Below are 13,411 nucleotides of genomic sequence, written 5' to 3' on the forward strand. Positions count from 1 at the left end.
CTTCCCAAATCTGCCCTGTTTTTGGAAACACACTGCTCTGGATGATAGTAAATTTTGTTTATAAAAAATGGAAGCATGGGGCGCCTGGGTGGCGCAGTCGGTTAAGCGTCCGACTTCAGCCAGGTCACGATCTCGCGGTCCGTGAGTTCGAGCCCCGCGTCAGGCTCTGGTCAGGCTCTGGGCTGATGGCTCCGAGCCTGGAGCCTGTTTCCGATTCTGTGTCTCCCTCTCTCTCTGCCCCTCCCCCGTTCATGCTCTGTCTCTCTCTGTCCCAAAAATAAATTAAAAAAAAAAAAAAAAAATGGAAGCAGTTGGGGCACCTGTTGGCTCAGTCCATTAAGCATCTGACTCTTGATTTTGGCTCAGGTCATGATCTTGCCATAAGATTGAGCCCTGTGTCAGGCTCTGTGCTGACACCACGGAGCCTGCTTGGGATTCTCTCTCCTTCTCCCTCCCTCTGCCCCGCCCCCGCTTAAGCACACTCTTTCTCTCCTTCGAAGTAAACAAAACATTTTTAAAAAATATGCAAGCAGTTATGTAAATGATATAATGATGTTATCCCGTCAATTATGTCAAAAGAAGAGAAAAATAGAGAAAAGATAGATCAGACTCAAAACTCTGATAATCCTTTACTTCTACTGAATTTTCAGGATCACTCAAAAATATCGTCTTAAACTCTTAAAAAAAAAACAAAAACAAAAACCTTGACGAGATTATTTAGAATAACCCTTCTTGATTGGTGAGAAATTTGACTAAAAAAATTCTAGCAGTGTGTTGATAAAGTATCTGAAAAGACTCATTCAGAATGTAAAAGTAGCCTAACAAGCAACATGTAAACCAAAGAGCAGCATTTTTATTGCCAACTTGTAACGTGTCTTTATAAAATGTATGACATTTGCAGCTGCCATTTAGTAAAATCAAGCGGGCTACTTTTTCATTATTTACATATGATAGAATGCAGTCCACTGTGTATGCTCAACATTAATATCAAAATTAAGCAAATGTGGCATTTGTCAAGAAATCAAACATTGTTTACAAACAATCAAATATTTTCAAGGAAAATTTCCAATTGGTCATTTAAGTAAACACGCTTTAGAATAAGCATGACATTCACAATAATAATTGAAATCAATGGAAATCTCATTTAAGTTTGCCTCAATCAGCTGTTATCAATAAAACCCACGCTTTATCCTCAAACCTAAATTTTATGGATACAATCTTAATGCTATACAATCAAACAAATAAGAAAATTAGAGTAAATCACTGGAGCTCCCAATAAATGAAAGAAATCTCAAGTAACAAGCATGATTAAACCTGACATTTCCCAGAGCATTTTTCTTCCCAAAATCTGTTTTAAAGAAACATGCTTACATGGTCCCCACACTCATTTTATGGAAGCTAAAGCACAGAGAAGGGGCAAAAAACAGAGCAGAGGCTGCAAATGTAGGCTCCTTTCTTCCAACTGTTCAATTATTTTGTTGCTCTCCTGTTCCAGCATATGAGTAATCTCAGGATCCTTTCTGCTTGTCATTTCCTACCCCACCCCCCCGAAGAATTTACTGGCCCTTCTTTTTGGGCAGAAAGAAAGTGCACGTTTTTACTTTTTTTCTTTAATAGCATCATCCTTTACCAACATAAAAATACCCTAAACTACACTGAATGTTACGTGTGAACTTCAATAACAGACTGAACAGACATTTTCCTCAGTTTCTAGTCCAAATGAAACACTTTTTTTTTCTGATTATAACAATATATGTTAACTGCAAGCAATTCAGACAATTTAAAAGATATTAAAGGAAGAAAGGGAAACCTGCCTGAAATTCTCGTGCCCATATATAAACCCTAGTTTGAATTTTTTTTTCCCTAATGGGCGGCTGCTATTCAAAATAATTTTATCATCACTGTCAAGGAGTGTGCACAAAACATCAAAGGACCTATAATTTGGGAGTATTTTCTAAAGATTTGACTAAGTTTTTTTTCTCTTTTCCTAACCATATCAAATACCCACAGCAAGAAAACAATTTAATATTAAATGAACACACTCACATATAAACATATAAAAGTAAAACAAAAATTTCATGAAACAATAACTGCCCTTAATACGTATGATATACTCTGATACTTTTTCTATTCTATTCCATTAAAAAAATAAAAATAAAAAGGCTAGTTGTGTTGTGTGCTTTCCTGACTCATTTATGGCTTACAACCTGCAATTTAAAAATCACCAACCTAGAAGAAAAATCCCTGAATTTAGTGATCCAGCTTTGTTACGGTTCTCCAAGTAGCCAGAATCACGTCATTTAGCTTCTTTGCTTCTCAGTTTTTCCACTTATTAGTGACAGAATTCAGCAGACAATAAAAAATGCACTTCAAAACAAACCATATCACCATGAGCAAATATATAATGTTCAGTAAGCAAAATTAATAAACCAGGCAATCTTTCACTCAAAGAGAATCAGATCCAGAATACCCCAATAATCCATCATGCTACCATCAATACGTAAGATGCCAAGATAAAGCAGGACCTATGAAATCGAGTTTGAGTCAGTGGCTCACTCAAAAGATTTTGATCTTATTTAATGGTTGCTAGGAAACCAACTCATCCTTCACCAAGGACAGCTGAAGCCCCACCAAGTGATTCCAAGCCACCCAGTATAATTAAAATTAACTGCAGGGCAACAGCACTATCAGATTTTTTTTCTTTTACTTCAGATGAAAGCTTTGAAATGGCTTGAACCTCTTTTACATATGTATATACTGTGGCCCACTGGGCTATCTCATATCTCACATCGTGTACTTCTCTCACAGTAGCACATCCCCTTTGGGATACTCCTAAAAGAAATCTCTGTAGAGACTTATTTTCTAAGAAATTCACTGTGGCCTAAAAAACTATTTTGAAATGCTTTCGGGCAAGAGTGATTACAGCAGCTTGTTGCAATACTCCAACAAAGCACTCCAAATTTCATATACAGCCTTGTAATTCAGCTTGAATGAAAAAAGAAAAAAAAAAAAACTATGATGAAAAGTTACAGTATCTCTCACTGAATATTCTACTCCACTTAGGGCAACAAGGTGGAAATACCCCTATGTGCCTGGTAGTTCCAAGTTAATTACCATTATGCTAAAGCCATTAGGGTAACAATTAAAATGAGATTTTGAATATCAGCTTTTTAAAAAGTGGAACACATTAATGACCATGAGAACTTGATTTATACTCAACAAAAATTAATGGCCAACTGGCCAGTTTTATTAACTAGCACTCTACTTTCCTAAGTTTCCTAGGAAATATGTTGAAAGCCCAAGTCCTTAACATTTAGAGTTGAATTAAGTGTAAACCATTTCTATGGTCTGGCTGATATGGGTGGATGACTATTTTCAACAAAAGCATAAAATTCAGCCAACACTAAGTGTACTACAAAATTAAAAGTGAATAACTATTAGCTAGAAATTAAAGTATTTACATTGTGACCAGTAATGAACTGGTCACTTAAATGTAGTATAAAAGTGAAATGAGAGTTGTAAGTTCAGAACTGCTGTGTGCTCACAAGGTAGGTACTGCTGCCTTATCTACAATTATTGAATAATTCACACACTTGGGACTTGAAGATGTTTTTGAAAAAAAGTAAGGGATGTAAATGAACCACGATGGAGATGTCCTAACCTTAAGAAAAACACTGGAAAAAATAAATGACATAAAGAGAACACGAATAAATAGGTAAATCGTCAGGAAATAGGTTTCACTGGGTGAAACAAAAATACTGGGTAGAAAAAGAGTGTGATAAAAGAAATCAACAGATGGATATCATTAGCTGAATGGTCTTTGGACTGACTGACAAGAGCTGAATTCTTCTAGGTAGAAAGAGGAAGGCTGCTGAAAAGAATTAAAAATTATGAACAAAGGGGTTTTTTTTGCCCTCTTTCACTTCAGTAAACCATAGCAGTGATAAGACAGTAGGCTGTAAAAAGGAGTGTGCGCACATCTGCAGACAGGGAGAAACATTAGGTGGTAGCAGAAATAACCTATGGAGAACCATCTTGGAAGCCACCTTGTTTCTGCTACAAATGAGCTAGTTCATTCATTCAACAAACATAAGCAATACTGTATATACCGACTGTATTTTGCTAGGCACTGGGAGGGATACAAACACAGAGGAACCCAGTCTTTGCCCTCAGGAACTTATAATCAAATAGAGAACATACTACCAAAACTAGTTCAAGTGCCCCTTGGGTAATTCAAAATAACTGCTATGGGACTTTAGATGTAAACATTCTCACTCCTAGCTAGGGTGATCAGGGAGGGCTTTATTGGTGAGGTAGCAGGAGCAGCGCTTTAAAGGAGGAATAGAATTTTATTTATTTATTTTTTTTTTAATTTTTTTTTTCAACGTTTATTTTATTTTTGGGACAGAGAGAGACAGAGCATGAACGGGGGAGGGACAGAGAGAGAGGGAGACACAGAATCGGAAACAGGCTCCAGGCTCCGAGCCATCAGCCCAGAGCCCGACGCGGGGCTCGAACTCACGGACCGTGAGATCGTGACCTGGCTGAAGTCGGACGCTTAACCGACTGCGCCACCCAGGCGCCCCAGGAGGAATAGAATTTTAAACGAGACAGATGACTAGAGATGACGGGAAGAGGGGGTTCAAGTACACAGGGAAATCTCTGAGTTGGCTGGAAACAGGTATATGAAGTGAGATGGAAGGAAAGAAGATTAAAGCCAGCTTTCACTTCAATTCACAAATACTAGCGTGCATACACTTAACAGAGATTTTCAAATTTTAACCCAATCACAGAATGTCTCCTAGTTAAAAAAGAAACCTGACTTAGACATTTATTTCACAACTGCGCAAGAAAACCAATCTTAAATTTAGAAAGTTATATAAAAACTAATCTTTTCTACGAAAGAGGACAGACAAGAGAGGGAGTTGGCTGGGTGGCTGGGTGACCTGAAATGGTCACAGCAGAGGCACTAGTAGGGACAACTTCTCATGGCCTTGCCAATGTGCTTTAATTCAGTCAAGAAGGACAACCTCTTAAGAGGAAAGACTTCAGACACCGCTGCCAAATCACACTTTTGCGTCTACACAGAAAGTATCAGATAGGATTCGGTGTTTAATGTCTTTTTATTCATGCTCCGAAAAACCACCAAACTCAATCCAACAGGCTAACAGACTTCAAACTTTTCCTTATTCTGACTCACTTAAGTTTATCTTTATTCAAAGCTTTCGTTAAGATTTCACACTTAGTTCCTCCTTATAGCATCGGGCAAAAAAATCTTAATATTCTTTAACCCAGTACTCCTTTTTTATATAAGCAGATAATTGGGGAGTAAAAATTGGAATTAACTGGTCCCATATTCCTTCAACTCTGTGCCTCTGTTTACTCATTTGTACAGGATGGTTATTTTATGTGTCAAATTGGCTGGGCCATGGTGCCCAGACATTTGGTCAAACCTTTCTCTGGATGTTTTTGTGAAGGTGTTTTTGGATGGGATTAAGATTTAAATTGGTAGGCGTTGAGAAAAGCAGCTCACCCTCCATGTCACGGGTGGGCCCTACCCATTCAGTCAGAGGCCAACGCCACAACAGAGCAGAGACTAACCTATCCTGAGTAAGACAGAATTCCGCCAGCAGACTGCCTTTGGACTTTTCTGCAACTCTTCCCCTTAGTCTCCAGCCTTCTGGCCTACCCTAGAGATTTTGGACTCACCAAGCCTCTACAATTTCCCCGAGGGAACTCCTTAAAATAAATCTCTCTGCCTCTCCACACATACACATTCTGTTTCTCTGGAGGATCCTAATACAAACGTTAGGGCCAGAACCAGGACTATAGCCTGTTGGTCAGACTATTTTCATTTCCCAAGGAGAGGAGAATAAAAGAAGGGAAAGAGTGTAGTCAAAGGGAAGAACAAAGCTAACACATATACCTTTGTTTTTATTTATCTCTAATTAAGGCAAATAGATTCGGTGTAAAGCAAACCAACTTATACATACATATTTTAATGTTCTAAAACCAAAAAAGTTTGACTTGGATTCACAAATTATTGCACAAAAATAAATATTTCATGTGTTTCTTTTTCAGGCCCATTCTTCTTCTTTTTCTTTTAAAGTTTATTTATTTATTTATTTTGAGAGAGAGAGTGTGTGTGTGAACAGTGGAGGCTCAGAGAGAGAGGATCCCAAGCAGGCTCCGCGTTGTCAGCGCAGAGCCTGATGTGGGGCTCGAACTCACAAACCGTGAGATCATGACCTGACCCAAAACCCAGTCAGACGCTTAACCGACTGAGCCACCCAGGCGCCACGCAGGCCCATTCTTCATAAAACATCCACACACATATGCAATTATTACCGACTTCGGTCCAACCAGAGTTTCAGAACTATTAAATCTCTATTTCTCACCAAGGACGACAGACCCCAGTAACTGATCTGCTACTATGTGATGATTAATGGTGATGAAATTAATCTTTATTTATTAAATAGGATTATTAACTGTTAAAGTTCAACTGCACATATCAAACAAAGAACTTCATTATTCTACCATCTCAGATCATTATTTCTACTAATGATGAAGACAATTTTATTAAGCAAACTTTCAATAACATTCTAGGGCATTATTAAAATGATATTTTTAGGGAGTCTGTGCCAATTATCCATCTTAGTCTGATGTTTCTCGTGGCATGTCAGCAATTCGAAACATTAGAAATCTTACATAGGTCTGTTTAGGTCAGTATTGCCACATTTCATCTAAACCTGACTGCAAAGAAGCAAGGAATATAATCAGCCATTAATTATATTTGTTCTAATAGGATAAGTATTTCATCTGCAAATAACAATATTTGAGAGAGTTAAAGTCAAGTTATCAGGTTCTGAAGAACATCCTTCAGAGTGAGTACTTTTTTGCTACAAATATGAATATCTAATGTAATTATAGTTGAGCATTACATACCATCAAAACTCCAAAATTTACTTTTTAGTCGGTAGGAAGGTGGACACATTTTAACAAAAACTATGATAACGAATCTTTCTTACAGAAACTGAGGACTGATTCAAGAAGTAAGCACCTGAACCGGTAAGATCCAGACTGGGGGCAGATATTACCACTTTAATGACCCAATGGTTCCGTGGGCCCTTGTGTGTCTACAATGCACAAGAGACTTAGGTGTGAACAGTCATACACAAATGATTCAAGAGCTTTCACTCTAAGTGGGGGAGTCAAAGGAGGTAGCAGTACTCAGACAATACATGACAGGTCGGAAAATATTTTGGGTAAATAAACAACTGACAGCAGTGGCAGATGAGAGGGGTAAGAGGAGTGGGAATGGTTTTCTCAGAGAACAAGAATATTTTATCACTGACACTGTTCCCAACTGCCAGCATATGGTGACAATCAAAAGTAACCTCTTTTCATGTTTTTTTCTCGTTGTTTAAACGAATGTTCATTTTTGAGAGAGAGAGAGAGAGAGAGAGAGAGCGTGAGCAGGGGAGGGGCGGAGAGAAAGGGGGACAGAGGATGCAGAGTGGGCTCTGCGTGGACAGCAGAGAGCCTGATGAAGGGCCTGAAGTCAAGAACCACGAGATCACGACCTGACTCGAAGCCCAACGCTCAGCCGCCTGAGCCACCCAGGTGTCCCCCTGTTTATTCTCTTACAAAAGTCTGTTTATTATTTTTAAGTCACCTTCAGACGGTGCATCCCTTTGATGCTGGCATCTAGGGTGCACTGCTCCCACTGGCCCCCACCTCTTGGCACACCACTAAAAGACGGGGAGACCTCCAAAATGAAGCGTCCCACACTATCTCTAGGTCAAAGAGAACTTGTCTATGCCACACCAATAGAAAGAGCTTTCCCAAAAGAGAAATTAAAAAAACATTAAACTGTAACTATTTTTCACTACTGTAGCTGGTATTACTGTAAGTGGTTCAAATATATTATATATTTAACATAACAACTGAAATGCTGATTTGTTTTCAATTTGTATTCATCTAATAAACAGACATGTTTTCACGATGAAAAATAACTTACAACAAAAAGAAAATGTAGTGTCATCTCAGCATAATTAGGGAAAAATGCCCTTTTGCCATATTTTATTCTTTCGGAGATCATAAAAAAGGTCGGTAGCTTAAAAGTATCAATAGTTGACTCCCCTAAAAGTTGAAATTTACTTTCAGCTTCATAAGGAACCAACGATTTGTCTCACTTCTGTAATTCCACTGTAAATAAAATACCCTAATAATATTAAAAATAAAATTTGCATACGGAAAAAAGTTCCTTCAACCGAATTTCTGATGTTATCGGTACTAGTCTAAATGCTTTCTAGGTATGTGATCTGGAGATAAAATAAGTACCCTTAAGCATATTGTGAGATTTGTTGAAAACAGATGAAAGCACAAGAAATTACGACACTGCAACATCTGATCTGAAGGCATTAAATACAGAGCAGCTCAGAAAGACCATGTGCAAGGGGCAGATCAGCTCCATCTCAAAGTCTGCAGGGCTAAAAGCTAAGTCACTATCGACTATGTCACCAAGTGACTAAGTGACTAGTGACTAAGTCACTATCAGTGACTATGTGACACATATGATCAGAGACCAAGTCATCACTTCCAGCGCTGTGTTTGTAACTGGAATGAAGGCATTGTCACAAACTTTACTATAGTTACCACCTTTACAAAGAAAAGAACAACAAAGCACAATGTAATTATGCAATATGGGGAATTTGAGATTTAAATCATTTACATCCAGGAAGATGAATGAACAACGCACAATTTAACGAAAAATTTCATGCTAGATGGATTTTATAAAAAGGCATAAATTATTCTGCCATGTGGAATTCTTAAGAATTTAATGTGCATTAACATGGCAAGGCTCCTCGATAATGTACTCAATAATGATTAATAAATGTTACTGGTCAAAAGACTGCTACTAATATAGTGGGGCTTAAAAATAAGCAGATTGATCCCTATCTCTCAAAAAAATAAACATAAAAAAAAAAACAACAACAACCCAGCAGATTGAATTAAGATCTCCTCTTCTAATATGTAACTTAGTTGCAGTAGGCTCCGAAGTTTCATTTCCAAGTTATTCACAAATATATCAATTACTAGAGTTTGCTTAGCATCTAATAATCAATTAGACTTCATTTATAAAGTTAAAAGTAAACAAAAGCTTAGGAAAACAAATGTGCCCTCTTTCACCTCTTCAGGGAACCCCAGCCAGTATACGTCAGAGAAGCAGGATGCATCATATAAACAGCATGAGGCTAGACTGTAAGGAGACTACAGCACTCTCACCCTTCTACAAGGTTTGCAAGTCTATGCAGCACTGATATGTAGAGACAACTAGAAAATCAACCAACTATAAATGCATCCTTCTGCTTAAACCTAACTACATATCAACTTACCAAATCCCTGTGCAACACCCAGTTAGCATGCAGGTAGTGAATCCCATCTAGGATCTGATACAATAGTGACTTCACCATTCCCCGAGGTAACTGAACTGGCTTCTTGTTTGCTTTAGAAGCTCTGTGAAACTTGATTATATGCTGAAAGAAAGAAAAATATCACCAGAAGCTTAAAAAAGAAAAGAGGGAAAGATCACTTGATGTATAATATTTTCCTAACAGAAAAAGAAACACTCAGGGATTCCCAAAGATATCGAAAATATAATTTCATATTCTGCTGGATAACATAAACTTAAAATTTCCTACTAACTGGAGCTAAAATCTCATTTCCTGAGCAAATGATCGTGTCTCAGAAAACAAATGATTACAACAGAGAAGTTGAGGGCAATGTGATTTTATTTTAAAAGTATAATTAAAAAATACTTTCAGAATATACTTGACCCCTGTTTACCTGGTAGAAATTTTCAAGAACAGAATCTGTTTTATCTGTACTAATTAAATGAAAAGAAAATAAACAGAACAAATTTCAAGAGATACTTATGGGTTGGCTGACATAGCATAAATGTGTTACCTATTTATAATACATGGGTTATAAAGGAAGCACACAGGGAAATTATTTCAATAAAATACACAGAAGCATAAAGAAATCACATGTAAATGACCAGTTCACAGTGGAAATATTTAGAAATAGCTAAGATTCAGATGAGAAAAAAATAGCCTTGTACTATTCATTAAAAACTTTCTAGGAACAGTATTAGTGGACATCCCGTAAAACACAATACGATTTTATAAACAGGAAAATTGCTTTATAAACAAATGTACCTCGGTAGAAACAAGATCCCATGTTTCAAACTCTCTTGACAGGTTTCTTCGTTTTAATTAAAGCACTCTTAAACTGCAAGAACACCTACAAATCAGCTGAAATCAACTCTGCTGTGTGTAACACTAGGCATATGCCTGGTACCTCATGTGCAGAAGAAAAGACTCTTGAGCAGTACTTATGGGTGAATATCAACCATATTCTTGACATCAGTAAACACAACTAAAACAGGACAGACATATTTTATATTACAGGTCAACATTTTCACCTCCTATTTTCTTATGACATAGAAAGTAGAACAAGGATAAGGAATAACTCGTAATTCATGAGTGAAGAAGTTTTACTTTCCAAAGAAAAAAAATATATAGCAAAGACTACCTGGTGGGAAAGTAAAAGTGTCAGCCTGCATGTAGTATGATTAATCTATACTTTATTAGCAGCATAACACTATTTTAATTTTCTTCTGTTATCTGCCCAAAGTATTTTAAAACAGCCAAGCAAAATGGAGCTAAAACTCAATAATCTAGAATGTTCTGTCACATATCCTAAGAAATGGTGTGACAATAAAGTCTGTTCACCTTAAGAGCTAGTGGTTTTCAGAACTTAATCAAAATAGATTAAAATACATCATTATTTATAAAAATTAAAACTTGACAGAGTGAGAAGAAAAGAATATGTAGGGGAGGTACAATAAATGATGCCATATGCACTCCTCCAGTTGACATTTTTAAGTAATCTCTATCCCCAACGTGAGGCTCGAGCTTACAACTCCAAGATCAAGAGTTGCACACTGGCTAAGCCAGTTAAGCACCCCTTCAGTTAACATTTTCATTAGGGTTCAACAAATTACTTTTTTACCAATATGTTATAACTACAAAAAACTACACTGGGGAAGTCGCTTACCTTTGTTTTTTATTCCAGGGCTATATAAAAAATATGCGGTGTGCTTAGCATGAAATTTCACCAACACCTAAGTGATTTTTTTAAATGACTCTTTTTACTGCAACTGTTTTTGTTATCCTCTGCTGCCTTACCCCAGCTAATTCAACACTCCAATTAAAATAAGAAAATGAAATGGATAAAGGAGGTTTTAGTAAACGGAATTATTTTATTTTTATTAAAATGAACATTAAAAGTACTTATTTGACTTAAATGAGTATTAATAAGAGGACAATAAGGCCAATGATGCCCATGTATACACATCTGGGAACACTGCATGCGGCATAATCTGCGAAAGTATAATTATTATATCGACACGTAAAATTAAATATCACATATTAGCTAGAAATTATACTGAATACAATACGATCTCCTATGTTCCACTATTACAAATCATGACTTATTACAAATTATGTTTATAAACCAGCCTACACAATTTCTCATAAATTTGGATCATATAATTTGATTTCATGTTAGGCTTGAGAATGAGCGTCCAATTCAATATCGGCCACACTAATTTAATAAATTTTTATTAACAGAATCCCAATTTGATTTGATCAGATTTATTTTAAAAGAACAGAAGTGAACAACAACAAAAATATTTACAACCAGCACTGACTGTGGACAATAGTTTCATAGAATAGAAAATGTGATGTCTACTTTCAGTTCAAAACAATTCTGTACAGATAACTTACAAAAATAATTTGAATCAAATTGCATTTACTCATGGAAAACAGAAATCCACACAGTGAAAAATACTTCTTATAAATCTGAAAGTATATGAAACCCATAGAAGTTTCCACTTCTGAAATCTGTTAGGGTTAAAATTATGTAAATGAGGTTAATTCTGGAAATTAGCAAGAGTCGAAAACTATTTTACTATTTTCAGGAGGTGAACTTCCTTCCAAACTATTTACTGTTTACTTAGTTAAAGTTAGTTTTGAAGTTAGTTTCACTTCAAAATTTTGTTTTTACATCTACAAAGTGCAGCTGAGTGAAAACTGTAAATTATTTTGAAGATACCTGAAACTGAGCCAGAATATTATAATCCCTTGCATACCAGTACAGATGGTCCTGACTTACAGTGGTTCAACTTATGATTTTTTGACGTGGTGATGGAGCAAAAGCGACGAGCATTCAGCAGAAACCACACTTCGAATTCTGAAATGGGATCTTTTCCCGGGCTAGCAGCACGCAGGCCAGTGCTCGCTCAGGATGCCAGGCGGCGGCAGCTGCTGTACCTCAGCGAGGGGCAACGGCCAACGCGCTACAACCATTCCACACTCACACAACCATTCTGGTTTTCAAGTTCAGGATGGTGTTCAACAGATGATGTGAGGTACCGAGCACTTCATTACAAAACAGGCTCTGTGTTAGGAGATTTTGCAACAACTGGGGGGGGATGTTAAGTGTTCTCAGCACAGTTAAGGTAGACTAGGCTACACTATGATGTTCAGCAATCAGGCTAGGTGTATGAAATGTACTTCTGACTTGATATGCTTCCAATCTGCGATGCATTTATCAGGATCTAACTCCATCGTAGGTCAAGGAAGATCTGTATGTATGTTTGTTTTCTTTTATTTATCTCAAGAGATGCACAGCCAGTACAGAAATATACATATAGGCCAGTATACAAAACACATAAAATATTTAAAGATCCTATTAAATTACTTATTAAATATCAGAAAAAATAGAGTTCACAGAGGTGAAGCACTTGTTAATGAATTAACTCAATGTAATACTGGGTTTTCGCTTACTTGTTTTATTTTCTCAACTGTAGTCTGTGTTAACATGTTCTTTACACAAAACTGATCAGCATATAAGTTTTGTGAGTATATTTCAAAATTATTTTGGCTATCTTGCTACAGATTTTCATTTTATATATCTAAACTCTTACCCCCAAGATTGCACTTCAGAGTTTCAAAAAACATAACCGTTATGATTAACAGAGTAAATCTGATAGTTGCCCAAGACTTTCGTAAATACCGGTTTTAAAAACAATCTACTGAGTAAATGCAAAATACTGAGTTAGCTCTTTGTACTTCAGCTCTTTAGCCAAGATAAATTTAAATTCTGAGCCAAAGCATAAGAGACTCTTAAAAACTGAGAACAAACTGAGGGTTGATGGGGGGTGGGAGGGAGGGGAGGGTAGGTGACAGGCATTGAAGAGGGCATCTTTTGGGATGAGCACTGGGTGTTGTATGGAAACTAATTTGACAATAAATTTCATATAATAAAAAAAATAAATAAAAGT

The 13,411-nt window shown here is 36.7% G+C and overlaps 1 protein-coding gene across 4 annotated transcripts in view; it reads right to left on the reverse strand.

The window, feature by feature from the left end:
* CDK8 (cyclin dependent kinase 8) overlaps positions 1-13,411 on the reverse strand; it is a 111,525-nt gene that overhangs the window by 31,920 nt on the left and 66,194 nt on the right. For 3 of the 4 annotated variants that reach the window (XM_058689357.1, XM_058689348.1, XM_058689339.1), the window contains exon 4: positions 9,399-9,539. In XM_058689357.1, the coding sequence (XP_058545340.1) occupies positions 9,399-9,539 (141 nt within the window). Of the gene's footprint in view, positions 1-9,398; positions 9,540-13,411 lie in introns of those variants that run through there. The other variant, XM_058689363.1, reaches the window with a different exon arrangement.

Source organism: Neofelis nebulosa, chromosome 1, assembly GCF_028018385.1.
Source record: "Neofelis nebulosa isolate mNeoNeb1 chromosome 1, mNeoNeb1.pri, whole genome shotgun sequence".
NCBI lineage: Eukaryota > Metazoa > Chordata > Mammalia > Carnivora > Felidae > Neofelis > Neofelis nebulosa.